The sequence below is a fragment of the Fulmarus glacialis genome, unplaced genomic scaffold, assembly GCF_000690835.1.
Source record: "Fulmarus glacialis isolate BGI_N327 unplaced genomic scaffold, ASM69083v1 scaffold40584, whole genome shotgun sequence".
Lineage (NCBI taxonomy): Eukaryota > Metazoa > Chordata > Aves > Procellariiformes > Procellariidae > Fulmarus > Fulmarus glacialis.
The window spans coordinates 1-15473 of NW_009210624.1; the positions used below are offsets into that span (position 1 = coordinate 1).

At 50.4% G+C, this 15473-nt stretch overlaps 1 protein-coding gene across 1 annotated transcript in view; it reads right to left on the reverse strand.

Moving 5' to 3' along the window:
* Positions 1-4286: 4286 nt before the first annotated feature.
* The window catches only part of LOC104076387 (solute carrier family 41 member 1-like), a 17112-nt gene continuing 5925 nt past the window's right edge, over positions 4287-15473 (reverse strand). Inside the window, 10 exon segments of the mRNA XM_009577228.1 lie at positions 4287-4762; positions 6481-6539; positions 6542-6616; positions 7636-7770; positions 8573-8652; positions 9289-9436; positions 10189-10335; positions 10432-10576; positions 10855-10926; positions 15032-15139. Of these exon segments, the coding sequence (XP_009575523.1) occupies positions 4577-4762; positions 6481-6539; positions 6542-6616; positions 7636-7770; positions 8573-8652; positions 9289-9436; positions 10189-10335; positions 10432-10576; positions 10855-10926; positions 15032-15139 (1155 nt within the window). The 3' untranslated portion in view covers positions 4287-4576.

Sequence of the window (15473 nt, forward strand, 5' to 3'; positions counted from 1 at the left end):
TGCACCCCCAGCCCCTGGTCCCTGCACCCCCAGCCCCATGCACCTCTGCACCCCCAGGCCCTGCCCTCTGCACCCCCAGGCCCATGCACCCCCGGGCTCTGCCCTCTGCATCCCACTGGACCCAGCCCTCTGCCCCTTTGCAACCAGAAGACAAATAAAAAGAATCCACAACATGCACACACACGTATATGTATTTTTTAAAGCGATGCTACACCATTGTTGGGATTCCTTCAAGGTCTTAAGTTAATGCCAAAATGTCCCTCTCTGTTATAAGTCTTCAGTAGCTTCCCCCATCACTCCTTCCCCCAGCCAGAAAAGGAAAACACAACCCTCCCCGCTGCCCCCAGGGACCAAGATATCAAATGATCCACCCTAAATACCCTGGTATTTAGTGGGTGTGGGAAATGACCTGCAACTTGGGGTAGCATGGCCCAGGGCCAGAGGAGAAGTTGGAGCCAGCAAGGTCTTGGTGGCTGCTCCCCAGTCCCAGGCGTTGCTGGGGCTTTGTTTTAGGACTCTCCAACAAGATCCTTGTTTGGGCGAGCAGCCAGGAGGCACAGCCCTACAGGAAAACAGTCCACAATAGCAAATCCCGCAGCTGGGGAGGATAGGAATCCTCCCACAGCCACTAATTCCTGCAAATTCAGGGGCTTAGTGTGCCCCCCAAAATATGCGGAACCCTTTTGTCCCACATACCTTAATCAGCAGTCGCAGGCAGAGAGGCCACAGGTAAGCCAGGGCAGGGCTTCTGTACACAGCGAGCGGCCGAGAACAAACCCCCGCGGTTCCTGCTGGGAGCCCCGGCGCAGCCACCTGCGCCCAACCAAGGGCACGGCCGAAGGCAGCCTGGTAATCTGTCATTTACACTAATCACATTCTGCTTTGTGCACAGCAATTTATTTGATTTTCTTAACTCTCATTCCACTGCATATCAAAAGAGTTTCAGCGTAAGCTAAAATAAGCTGCAAAACATGAGAGACCTTTAACCAAGTAGAGGGGCATATGAAGGAAAGACACCACAGTCCACATAAATAAATGTCATCTTTATTTAACCAAATATAATTTATCAGTTAAGTTGACATCTGTCAATTCAGTTATAGGAACTATAAATAATTAAGACAGTCTTTTTCCTTTAATAAAAAGAGTAAACCAGTATTTTTCATTTGCAGTCAGCTGTATAGTAGGCATGCATTTGAGTGCAACTGGTGGGAAAAGTTTTTGACCATCAATATTCTGCAATTTTAAATTAGATTCTTTCCTGACCTATTCCCCGCACACACCTTAGACACCTTATATAAATGTACGGACACCACCATCCCAGCAGCATGACAGCTCTCAATCACCTCTGGGTCTCTTCATTTCACAGGAGACCACGAATGGTAGATTATTCCTCTGGGGAATCTTTTCTTGGGGAACTAAATAGTGATGTGACACCTAAAAGACCAGGAAAGTTTCTCATATTCATATATATATATGTATATAAAAGCTTAAGTGTTAATGGAAGGAAGTCTCATATCTATTCCTCAACATTAGGCAGAGAAATCAGGTGAACAGCAGAGAATACTCCAGAAGTCCCTGGGCTGAGACTTCGGTACAGGAGGGTGTGAGGGTTGGTTTGTTGGGGGTTTTTTTGTTTTTGTTTTTTTTGAACAGAGCTTTGGCCAAATGAGATCTGTGAGAAGTCACGTCACTAGGGTGGAGAGTACGAGGTTTAGAGCCACGAAGGACGTGTTGCAAAGATGGGGAAAGGGAAAGCAAGCCTGACGTTACATTAGCAAGGTAGAAAGGGGAAAGCCATCTCAAAAATAGATCACCTGCTCTTCTGAGGGTCTGAGAGTGAGCAGCCTGACAGGGCAAGGATCCCATCTCTGCCTCCTGAACACTACGAACAGCTTAGGCAGCAGCAGCAGAACTCAGTACACACCCACTGAAGCAGGAAAGGATTCTTCCACAACTTCAGAGAGGTCCTGAGCAGGCAAGAGCCTGACTGCTGTTTGGTTTGGATACATCTGCTCCCGTGGCTTTCCAGAACTGGTTTCCCACTCACTGATCCTGACCTTCCTTTCCAACACGCTCATCTCCAGAGTAAGGACCAGCTCTGCAACCAGATCTCTGGGCTGGGACAACACCCGATCCCAGACTAACCTTGGTCTTGACTTGGACCGTAAGGAGTGCACTCAGCCCTTTTTGGTGGGGAGGCAGGAACTGTTCCTAATGAATCGCTCCTTACCTAAAAAGCGAAACTGTCTACCCTTAGGCAGGGCTTTGCAGAGCTCAGCTAGTTCCGGCATCATCCAGAGTAACAAACAGATCTTCCAAACTGGCCTTATTTCAAATGAAGATCAGCATTCCCAGCACAACATCGCACCATTTTCCAGCCGAGCAGAGATGCCCAGCCTTGCTGGGACAGAAAGCCAAAAGGAGAAGACAAGCATTGGTTTGTACGAGAAACACAGAAGTTAACCTAAAGGAGGAAATTAAAGCAAGAGGAAAAGCAGACAACCACAAATCCAGCAGCTTTCAGGTTATGTTCTGGAGCTGCAAATAAGTCGGACAGGCAGTGTCCAGACCAGAGGCAGAACTACAGCACTCCAGGCATGCACAGCTAACTAAAATGAGAGCTTTGCTGTCATTTCAGGATCAGGATGCAAGGTGCTACTACGCTGAATACTGTAGGCATTGCCCCAGCTTTTGGGAAGATACTGGCAGCTCCCCAAGCTTTGGGCAGTGCAGCACTGAAATTAGGCTCCATGGAATATACTGTATTTGCCCCATCCTTGACAGATGTTAAGAGCTTTCCCCCCATGCACACTTACGCATTCAATTTATATTCATGCATTAGAGCCTGTTTAATAGCACTGTCTGCTTGAGCACATCATTTAAACTTGGTGTAACTGGGTGAAGTTTCCAAGTCAATAAGACCTGCTTACATCAAACTGCACTCAGTTTACTGAATTGATTTATATCCGAATGGGAAAACTAAAAAGCGTTGAGTGCCGACAGTGTTCATTTACAAACGCCTCAGTCACACAGCCAGAACAGGTTTTCTCTCATTACGCCGCCACAGACTGCATGAGAGTCCTTCCAACATGCACCAGCAGTGGAAGAGAAGGCATCTCAGCCACCACCGAGCTGAACAGCACAAAAAGCAGAGGGGAAAGAAACAGAGCAGGGAATCCTGCACTCGCAGTGCTCGGCCAGCACTAGCAAGCTGAGCTATAGCCCTCATGCCAGATTTTACAGGCCTGCTCGAGGGCAAGCGGGTTCCTTTGCTACAGTCCCGAACAGAGACTAAGAACCGCACTAAGAACCAGGGCTTTAGAAATCTGACTGCGTCCGCTGACCTGTTTTCTGGCTGGCGCCTACACACACAGAGAAATCCAGCGGCTGAACATGGATGTCCTTTTCTAAGAGACACAAAAAGCTTAATGCTCCCAAGTTTGAAATGCCCCAGGCTCAACTGGGAGCGGTATTGGGTGGCTTCTTCCCAGCTGCAATGGGCCCGTCAGCAGCACTCAGCAACTGGAAGAAAATCTTAACACACAAAATAGGATCTATTTTTCCATCCACCCGTCCAGGAAAGAAAAGTCAACCGAACTGAGCAGGCTGCCGTGAAAATAGTGCCCATACCAGCACGAAGGAGAGGCTTGCACACAGCATCCGTGATGGCTCCAGCAGATCCTCCAGCAGAGCACCGGCAGGCAGAAGGGGAGAAGGGCAGACGGGGAGAGCTCACAGCCTCTTCAGACAAAGCACTGAGCGTATCCCTTTGCATGCAGCAGTAGCTGAACTCCATTCATGACGAGAGGCAGAACAAGCACTCTGCAGTTTGAGATGCTGCCGGATGGTTGGCAAAAGCGAGCCTAAATCTGTCAGCAGAGACCAGCCTGCTCGCAGCCAGATTTCAGGGCTCTGCAGTCCTCAAACCCGAGATCAGTCACTTTCCTTGTGGGGACACAGGAATGGGTGGTTTGGCAGAGAGGACCCTTCCTCGCCATCTGTGCTAATCCCTCTACCAGAGACTCGCGTGCTTTGGATGCTAGGCACAGGAGGGGGATTCAGAGAGCGAACACCAGGGAGGAGGGCGACAGGGCAGAGAAGACAGGAGATACCCCATGCCCTCATCCATGAGGTTGTACTTTGCTAGAAGGTGCCTGTTCAGTAAAATAAATCTGAACCTTACCTCCAGTATTTAAAACGCTTATGAAGCGAAAAAAGCAGCCCTTCACCACTACTGACTGGGACAGGGTGGGCTCCCCACGTGATCCAACTGATCAGTATCTTAACTGTAACCTTGGTTCAGACACAGCTACTATGAAATTGCACTTGGTGATTGTCGTTACACATTTTTTATCCTTCCTAAAACTAGATTTATCTTCTGTACAAACTTGGCTTGAAATATAAACCACATAAAATTCCCATTGAAAATAATGAGAATCCAGTATCAAAGATGAAGTCTCAAGAGAGACAGGGTTGGGGGAGGAAGCAAAGGAGACCAAGGGTGGAGGAAAAGAAACAACAACAACAAAATGAAAGGAGGAGGAGAGCTGTGAGAAGGCAGGGGCAGCAGGGAGAGCTAGTCTCCCACATCGGAGTCCCGGTCACCGATGAGCCAGAGGACGTGAAAGCTGAGAGCGAGGAGACCTGTTCCAATCAGGTCCCCCAGCGCTGTCAAGTATGGGATGGAGAAGTTGTCAGGATCGAGGTCCCTGCCCCACATCCAGTGCACCATCCAGTCAGCAATGTACAGAAGAATGAGAACCTGGGAGGCAGGAAGAAAAGAGCCACATCAGCCACAAATCCTGACCTCTGCAATCCCAGCCTTCACGGAGCATCAGCTGGGGCAACTCCAGCTGGGCAGGCCAGGCTCAGCCCGAGGGCACAACCTCAACCCAAGGCACAGAGCTGGTGGCAGGTCAGAACCATCTTGCTGACCAGGCATTTAACGTGGGCTGCATCCCCAAAGCAACAAGTACAGCACAAAGAGGAACTTGGCGAGTTTCAGCAGGCCCCTGGGCATCCAAATCCCCTGTGTCCTTAACAGCCTCTGCCCTGTCCTTCTTCAGCTTCACGTCACCATCAAATTTAGGCTTAGAAAGGAGAACACTGGCACCCAAACACCAAAGAGTAACTTTTGCACCTCAGTTTTCAGATCTAACCAGAACAAGCTTGAAGAGACATGGGGCAAAGAGGGAACTTGGAAGCACACGGGATGCTCAGGAAGGGACAGCAACGCCTGGCTTCCAGAAATAGAAGAGCAACTGCCTAGCAGCTGAAACTACCAGAGTGTGGTGTTCTCCCCCATCTGCTTCAAGGCAGCGAGAGGCTCCTACCAGTATCTAAAGACAGAAGAAATCCACATTGGATCCTCTCAAGCCTTAGGTCTGGCACAAGGATTTGAAGTGGCCACAGGCCTGTTGCTAATGCCTCTGGTGTCTCCGGGGCTGGGAGGGTCTCGCTCAGGACACAGTGGAGCTCAGGACCACAGCAGTCAGCACACGGTGGTCCCTCTGCTGCCAGCTCTCGCTCTGGTGCGCCCAAGCCCGCAGGCTGCTCACAGCAGTGGCTTTGCAGAGCAGCTGCAGGCGGAAGCCCCCTCCAAGTGCCCAAGCACCCAGCAGGAGTTCACAACCTAAATTTAGCCTCCGGGATGACAGCGCTCTGCTCTTGCCTCTGATGGATGCTCTGACTCATTTCCTCACGCTGATCTTGGTTGTTGATTTTAGGGAACACTGAAACCAAGCACAGCTTGCCTGGTTCCCCAAGCAGAAGGGGTGAGTGGGGAGGTGTAGCTGGGCTTAGTAGGAAACTCCCTAACCAGAGTGTCTCTCCCTCCCCTCCGACGCAGGCAGCCAGACTCCTGCAAGTGCCTGCTGGATTTCTGCAGTACGTCTGAATTCGGTATTTCTGAATACCCTGGTCTGCGCACGACCCTCAGAACAGCCATCGCTATGGGCTCACACAGCTCCTGCGAGGAGACCGAGAGCCCCGCGCCGCAGAGCTGGCAGGTCTCTACCCCGCAGGGGACACAGGGAAAGGGCAGGACAAGCCACACAAGGCACAGGGTTCCTGCAAATTCCACATCCTGTTTTCTTCACCAGCAGTTTAAAAACTGCTAAAGCGCTTTATAGGACAGATTAACACGTAAGAGGTAAACACTTCTGCTATCAGAAGGACTTAAAAGAGACAAAAGCCAGATTCAAAACTTGCCAAGAATGGTAGGAAGGAAAAATTGTGTGTACAGGTATCAACAAAGAAGGATTAATTCAGTTTGATACTGGCTCATTTGACAAATACAATCTACTTGGCATACCTCTCCCCAGCACATAAATCTCTTACCTAGGGACAGGGTATATTGCAGTGCCTTCAGCAGTGCACCTACGACTTAACTGACTGAACAGGTCCCCACCGTGGATGACATGGCAGCGTCCCCTTATTCCAGTCCGAGGGGTTACAGCCTCTGGAAGGGCTCCAGCTTACCTGGAGAAGCGCAGCTGTCATGTAGAAGACTATGAAAATCAGGGTGAGCGTCGTATGGAACTGATGGTGTAGAGGAAAACCAAGTGTCCAGGCACCACCAGAAGAAAAAGCACACGAGCAGAGCGAGAATTCACATCTGCAAGGAAACAAAGATGGATTTCAGGCTTAAGATAGGCTTGAACACACAGCAACTCTGCAGCCTCCCTGGCTCCAGGGGACAAGGCAGCACAACTGTGGTCAAATCGGAAGCAGGGACCAGAACACGGGACCCTCATCCCCACACTGCAGGTTTAGGCTGGAAGGCAGCGCCTCAAATGATGACCCAACCGTCAGGACGCCCAAGGACTCTTTGCACTAAGCTCAGTAGGAAAGCTTAATTCTGTCCCCAGAGCAAAAGCTGTTCTCAGACCTCAGCTGCCAAAAGGACTCACGTCCCATCTCTGACAGGGCTAAGGACAGAGCTGTCAAGAATTTACTGCGAACGTTGAATTTCCTCGGAGCTCTGTCTGCACCAACTGGTGACCAGTTTCCTAACAGATCACCACCGCATTGGAGACCTCTCACCCCTCCTTGCTCTTCAGAGATAGCCGTGGCCCAGAAGGCCAGGACCCAGGCTGCAGGCTATCAAGCCTCTCTAGGAAGTTTGGAGAGTAATAACCTCTGCCTGCACTCTGTGCTGGAATGCAAGTTTGGGCTGTGCTCTGCCACACAACTGCCACAAATAACAGAGCTGTTAGGAAGCCTTCGTAAGTGAGAAGATTTCTGTAACTGCAGCTCTATAAGCCCAGCAGAGCTGCAACACATGGGCAGCCTCAAGGCGGGTTTCAGTATCCCGGACACATCTGGAAAAGATTTAGAGGGTGGAGGATTTACAGTATTAGACAGTCAGGGCATGGGACTTCTGCACCATGTTTTCCTCATCCAGAGGACTATGTCCTCTTGCACAGCAGCTTTGCTAAAGGTCTGACCGTCTCTAGAGGGCAGACCAGGCCAGAAGACAAGCCACATCCCTGAGCTGACAGCTGCCTCCGAGCAGACTTCAGCCACCATTTCCCATGACAGTGCTCCAGCGACTGTCACAGGCAAGTTTAGCCAGGCAATTGCAGCAACTGCTGCTGGCAGAAGTCAATATATTTCAACACCCGACTTGGATACCTGCGCTGAAGAAAGTGCTGCAAGGGCTGGGGCACTTGCGAGGGGCTGTTTCGGAGCTCTCTCCAGGCATCCCACTCATGTGCAGGTAAGTGGAGATGCGACTAGCCTGCACTGCCACCAGGTTGCCACCCACACCTGCAGATAAGGAGAGAGCAGTAAGATGACGTCTCAAACACGTTAAAGAGAAAGAGCTATTTTCGACAGTCAGCAGATCTGGTATTGCCAGGTGCTGGAATAATGTAGGACAGTCTATTCTTGACCGAATTCCACTTCTGCAGGATGTAAAGAGCTGAGACAAAGCACACTGTTCTACGATTTCCCCTTAGGCCCCTCAGTAACATAGATGTAATTCTATTACTGCAGCTTTGATTGAAAGAAATAGGTGAAACAAAAAAAATGACGAGTCAGCCACCGAAACAGACACAGGAAGTTTAAACCTATTATTTTTTGCATGAGGCATAATGAAACTGTGGAACCCACTAGCACAAGATGCACTGGCTCAGAATAAACTCCATTCATTGCAAAAAGTAATAAAAGAAAGGAGTTTCCCTGGTTCATTAGGCAGAAAGGAGGTCAAAGCTTTATACCAGAAGCAATTAGATTTCCTGATTCTGAGCTGCAAATCCAAATCTTCATGTCACCAGGTGCCACACGGCACATATCTTGGAAGATGGGGGTCTTCCACCAGCCAGGAGGAATCAGGAAATGAAGACAGTTTTTGTTGGGCCCCTGGAAAACGCGTCTTTTAGGCAATAGGTGAAAGGCTGGCACCAGAGGGAGCCACACTGCTGTGAAGCTTGGGTCTAACCACCATGTCTCACCGGCAATCAAAAAGGAATTAGTCTCCTTAATCTCCCCGAAATAAGGCACACAGGACAATTCCACTGTCTGCCAAGAGTCTCCAAGAGCTGCAATACCAGAGTGGAAGGGAACTCACCATTAATAACCGGTGTGAAGACAGCCATCCCAGCAAAGTTTGGATCTGAGACCGTTCTGTCCAAAATTAAACCCCCAACACTGCAGAGGGAAGATTGAAAAGGTCAGTGTTGAAAGCTCATTAGGAAATACTCACACAAAGCACTGAGGGGTCTCTCTGCTGCAGTGTGTGCACCCAAGGGTGATATATACACCTATTAACATGCACCTATGGTTGCAGTTGTTGCACATGATTTTAAGCCTCAATATTTGATAATAGAAGACAGTTTTAGCAGGATCTTTTCTCACTGCTGCCAAAAACCATCAAAGACTAAATCCCTTAATGTACAGTTTACTGCAACACAATAATCAAAAGCGATCCTGCCCTTCAGAGGGCGGAGAGGGCTCTTGTGCAGAAGACTGCTAAATGCGATCTGTTTTTACTCCACGGCCATGCTAGAGGCTCCCCATGCAGCAGCTGGGACATTGCTAAGGCCCTGAATTCCAGCAGTCAGGTGTTTAATCACTCCTGTGCCTCAGGACCTAGAACCCCGTGTCTTTGTCTAGAAAACACAAAATAACCTCCAGTTTCCTGGCAGTCTGGACCGCGGAAGCAGAAGAGGTTTGGTTTCCTCTTGTTCCAGAACCTACCGAGGGCTAAGAGGTTGAAAGGGCCGGGGGAAAGGGCGCGTTGTCTGTCTGTGTTTGGGGGAAAAGAACTCTTCCATGCCTTCCTACCTGCTAATAGCCATTGCGATAATGACTGGCTCCCAGCCAGAGTACAGCACCTCCCGAGTTGCTGCATTCTTCTTGGCAATGATGATCCAGATGGGCAGCAGGGCTATGAAGAAGGCGCATACCAGAGGATTCACGTAGGCTTTGCTCTCTGAGGGGTAAATAAGCAGAGGCAACAGATCAAGGACACATCCCGCTGCAGTGAGGCAGAGTGCTACTTCAGCTGAGCTCATCAAGCCTGCCTACAGACTGCTGTCACCCCTGGAGTCAGAAACTCCAGTAAGGGCAGATAAACTAGACCAGACCAGCCTCAGCTCTGCAGGACATGCCATTTCCTTCTCCTCGTGCACTCACAGTGGCTTTATCAACAGACCTGAGTGAGACCTCTTCAATTTCTAACTGCTCATTCCCACTTCCTGCTCCTGGGCAAGACCTCCCAGTGTTGCTTCACCTTTGGCTGAACCTGGCTGAGTCACATCCTTGCACCCCAGCCGCCAAGGAAGGAAGGTGGAGGGGAAGGAGGAGGAAGTCTAGAGTCTACAGCTGCAGCTCTGCACTGAGGATCCCCGGCTGGTGCTGACAGTACAAAAGATGAAATCCAAAGCTGCCTTGTCCCAAGCCCCTGACACTTGGAAGAAGACAATCTCTCCCTTACCACTTTACCTGGTAAGAAGGAAGCATGCAGATCACTGCCAAGACTGTCTGCAGCTATAAGGCAGTAAGAAGGTCCGTCTCCTCCCCTTATCAGTTCTGACTAGGTCTCACTAACTGAGGTAGCTTCCAGGCCAGGCATCCTATACACCCCGAGAGCAGGAAGGGCGAAGGAAGAGGGTTAATTGTGAGGGAGATGCAACAGCACGTGGAAGGACCAGGGAGAGACAAAGGCCTTTTGTTGCTCCTCACCCAGCTCTTTGTACAAGCCCCAGCTGATTCCTGAAAGCAGAGCCAGGGTGATGAGATCCCCCAGGCTGGCAGCAATTGGTGTGGCGACGTTATCAGGATTGATCCCCATCTTCCTGGATCCGATGATGACCCCAATCATAATCATGCCTACAGCCAAAAAGAGGAAGAAAACAGGATAAGGCCAAGGACAGCCCATCATTTTAGGGAGAGGTGCATGGAGGGTGTGCAGGGTCTGTCTCTCACCCAGAACAAGGGAAGCAATGAAAGCAGTAGCCACACTGCTGGCACAAAGCAGGACAGCATGGTCAATGCTGAAGTGTCCATCTGGGATCCATCCGAATATCACTGCTGCGATCGAGGCCAGGAAGCCAACCACAGTAGCCTGAACCTGAAAATAAAGGCTAGACAGTCACCAAGAGGACTAGAGAGCAAAATGGTCCTGGGGTGAGGGAAGAGGGAAACACCACCCAGGGTACCATCATTTCAGGTGGATTAGCATCTAGCAGGGAAACAGTCTCGCCTCTAGAGCAAACCGTTACAGTAAGATGACTGTGGGACAAGAAGCTGACAATACCAAAACCCAGGCATTTAAACCTGACACTTGTCACAGTTGGCTTACACCACCTACCAGTACTCCCACTTTCTTCTCCTTTCACATTTCCTTACCTGTATCAGAGCCATGTTCCCTGTAATCATCCTCCAGAGCTCTTTGGGTGTATCCATTTGGCCAATATTAGCCTGCAAGAAGACATCACAACATCATTAAAAACTGACAGCATTTTGCATTTGCTACCAGTCAAATTCCTGCCTTCCAGCTACGCAAGTTTGTGCCAGGAGCAGGAGAGAATAACCACCTCAAATCCTCAGCTCTTAGGGGAGAGCAATTAAGTAGAAAAGGTGTGCGTGTCCATGTGTGCACGTATGTGTGTACAGCCGGGGCATAGCTCTGCAGTAACACCCCAATATGTGACATGCAGTTCTGCGAACGTCACTCAGGCTATACACCCAGTGCCTCTTGCAACAGTTAGTCTGGTTTTGTACTCCAGAACACCAACGCTGTTCCCAGATTCAGTTTCAGAACCTTCTCCTTCCCAGCTGCAGGAACGGGCTGACACTCTCCGACACGGCAGGCGTGGAGCCAGACCCACTACAGAGGGGGTTTTGAAGAGAGTGTAAAGGGGAATCGACGTCAATAGAACGTCTGATGAAAATCTTGCAAAAGCAACAAGATATACTTTGTCCCCATGCAGAGTCACACACTGCTGCTTATTTACTCATTGAATTCACTCCACTGGTGATCAAGCCAAGCCTGGCTCAGGCCCAGTTGGGTCATGCCGCCCCTCAGGTCAGCCAGCCAGGAGGGAAATAGGGGTGCACAGACTCCCCGGTCAGCTATCTGTGTGCCCCAGCTCCGATACGGACCAAGGCCAGAGTAGCATCATGTGGGCAGAGGAAGCTGGCAGCAAGAACTACTGTTTCAGTTAAAAGCTGAGTAAACAAGGCTAATGCCACGTGGAGACCTACTGAGTAGCGGGAAGCAGCCATGGCACACGGGTCATCTGGCACCGCTACAACTGCAGGAGATGCTAATCAGACTAACCAGAACAGACGGAAAGTTGCTTTAATTCCTTGGCGTACGATCCAAAATAACCCAGCAGAATCACTGCAGGTTGCTGGCTATTGTAGAGCATAAGGGTTCTGCTCTTCCCTAGCACCTTCTAGGTCATGGAAAGAACGGATAGGCAGAGGGTATATGCTTATATCCAATCTTGTATTATCAGAAGGTGATGAACATGAAGAGGAAACAAGTTCGTCACTATGAGATCATAAGGGAGAGGCTCAAGCAAACCGAAGTGGTAAATGCATGTTGGAGTGCTGACAGTGTCAAACTTAAACTTCTGCTCAACGATACAGCAACAATTTCTGCCTCTCAGGTTTCCTCGCCAGCCTCTGGAAAAACCAAGAAGTCAGTGATCAACTAATCCTTCAGCTCTCCTTACTGCATGCGTTTGAGAGAACTGCCAGCTTATTTCAACCAGCATTGAGATGCGTCCATCTCTGGAGTGATTTTATTCCGGTCAGTTTAGTGGAGAGAAGGAAAGAATGGGGAAAAACCAACAAAAAGTTGACTGGAGTAGCACTGAGCACATCCAGCACAGGAATTTAAGCTCCATATGAAGCCTGACCTTAAAATTCCAGCCACATGGCAATTAGGTTGGGATTAACATAACCTAGCTGTAGTCACTGGCAACAGGATTTTAATCCTTTAACTAATGGGAGAGTTTTGCTTCTTAATTGTGAAAGGAATTTCTGAGGTGCCTTAATGTAGCACTAATTAGAAACCCACATTCTGAGAAACTACTCCAAGCTGCTTTCCCGCAGAGAGAGCACGAGACCCACACCGTGAAGCCCTGGTCAGAGGGGAGCTCCCTCCGCATGCCTGCACGTGGGTCCCCCATGCTGAGGGAAGAACAGGGCAAGGCAAAAAAAGGAAAGCCCAAGAGATGGTCCTATCCCACCACACACAGATACAAGGAGGTAGAGTGCAAAGCTGGGGATTCATGTAGAGGCAGCGCAGCCTTCTTTCCTGCCTGGGCAAAGGAAAGCAGAGGGCAAAGCGTGGGTTCTTGGCCCACGAGGCTAACGCCACCCCACAGCCGTCAGCTCAGGGGCAGGAGGAGGCACCAGGAGACCAAGCTGGTGCAAGGGCAGCAGCCACTCAGCACAGACAGGCCCTCGTGACCCTGCTGCAGGCACCAGAGCAGATAGGGGAAAGTTTTGCATTCCGGTGACTTTCTGCACAGTCTCGTTTCTCTGCCAAGCCTGCCCCAACGTTGCTCCGTGCCAGCCCCATAAGGGAAGAGGATGGAGAAAACGGCGGCCGCAGAAGTACTGCCTTTGTCCCAGGAGAGCCAAGCACTTACTTCGATAACCCCATGCTCAGAAAGTGCAAGCTGGCCAAGGCCAAGAGGGAGAACGGCCTGTGTCTGGGACAGCAAGGATCCTGACATGATCCGAACAATAGAGAGCGAATAAAACAAAGGGATTTGTTTCCCAGAACGAAGGGGCAAACAAAGCTCAGCCTGCGACACAAGCTGCAGAGCTCAGCCTCTGTCCCTGCAAGCCCTGGCACTGGAGCACAGCTGGGCCCGGGGCAGCGCGAAGCCTCCCAGCAGCTTTGTCCTCCCCAGCAGCGCCTGGAGAAAGGAGACCAGCACCCAGGGGGAGCAGCCACAGCCCAGTTTTCGCCAGGTAACGCTGGCACGGCCATCCCCCAGGCAGCTCGGTGCCCCGCTCCTTCAGAGAACGAAGGGCAAGGGCTGAATCCAAGAACGAGGTGGTCCCCACCGTTGGCAGGAATCGGCAGGCAGGGGCTGGGGTGCAGAGGCCAAGCCAAGGGCTAGTCCAGGGAAATGCTGTTTGCCTTCCTGCTCTGCAGGGACTGCAGGGACAACCCCGGACTCTTCAGAATACGATGCCCGTGTGCCACTGGTTCAGTGGATGAGAGCAGCATCCCTCAGGGTACCTCAGGGAGCTACAGCATGAGGGACAAGAGGGGCTGCAGGTGACAAAGGCTGGATGAGCAGCTCAAAGCGTTGGCTCTGCTGCCTTCCAGGAAAGCACCAGAAACCTTGGGCCTCAGAGGCCAACAAGAAGCTACTGAGGAGCAGAGTCACAGCTGGCATCACCTCATTGCTCAGGATGGAAGGACGAGAGAGGACCCAGGAGAGCAGATATACAGAGACCTTTTCAACACTCTCCTCTGCTTTCTCCGGCAGCAACCAGTAAGGGGAAGGCTGAGAGGAAGGGAGCATGCTAAGAAGCAGCTCTCTGCTAGCCATGCTTGCTGCCACCACCCAGGCAGACAGTTCTCCATCCCTACATCTCAGCAGCTCTCTCGGGCCAAGGCGCGTCAGCTCCTCTGCACTGTCAAGGCCAAGACCAGGCAGCTTGCTGCAAGGGCTCTCTCTTCCAGCAATTCACAGCACAGAGCCCGCAGAGTTAAAAGCTTGGCAGCAGGCAACTAACACCTTGCAGATGTAAGCTATATGTACTCCCATCGTGGGAAACACAGAAAGATCAGGCAGTCACTTGCTGTCATGCTCAAGCAGAAGATACTTTGCAGAAGGAAGGAGTATTATTGTCCCTGTTAGGAGAGGATGTCAGTCTCTCTCCAGTGCCACTCAGCTACAGAGACAGACTGCTGTGTTATAGAAACATTTAAACACAAAGCAATTCATTTACAGCTGGACTAACACAGTATTCTGAGGAGCTAACAGAGCCTGCCCCCATCTCTCACAGGGAGCTCTCTGTTTCGCAGGAATCAGGCTGAATTCGAGCAAGAGAAATGCCCAGCCATGCCTCTCCATCAACCTCAAGAGGCTGTCAATCCACCTGCTAGCTCTCACTGCAAGGTTTTAGTCTTTGCCATACAATTCTCTCCAGGCTCTTTCATCTCCTAGCCCTCCTGAACCTGGCTTGTTTCAGCCTGCTTTGATGACATGCCAGCACCCAGCTTCATCAAGAAGAAAACTGGATCCAAGCACTCCAGACATTAAACTGCCAAAGCCAGCTCACGCACCGTGCCTCCAGGCCCACGAGCAGCCATGACAAGGAAGTGAACTGTCAGCAAAGCTTAAGGACTATTAAGCCTTCAAATCTGATCAGTCCAGTGGGATAAAGACACCTTCCCAGCATGCTAAACTCCAGGCTCTGGTTTCAGTGGTCACTGACCTCACAGGCCCATGCACAGAGAGATTTTTGTCTGCCCAGCCACCACACATGCATATCCCCTTCCCAAACCAGGCATCCTGCTCCTTCCCTCAATTCCCTGGATACTCACAGCTGTTGATAGGCGAGATGCCAGAGTCATCTCTAGGTTCCCCTTCAGGCCCAGTAATGCAGGTACTAAGATAAATACCTCAGTCACGTATTTGAAGACGTCCCAGTGCTGCAAGATTAAAACAAAAAAAGACCATTAAAAAATAATCACGGACGTTAGAACCCTTTGCTTTGGACTGAGTGTCACTTACTCATGCGCCTTTGCAACCTGGCACTGCCTGCGCGTGGCCCTGAGCAGACAACCCAGTTCCCCTTCTGGTGCCACACTTTGAATTTTGCCGTGATTTTACTGTTTTTGACATTCATGTAGCAGTGACCACATGTTCCAAAAAAACCGGTTCTCAGCCTGCAACTTTCAGTTAAAAATCCCCCAAAGATTAACCACTGACAAAATGTTTACGCATACAGAGGCCAAAATAGGGCAAGATGAAGAGACTATGGAG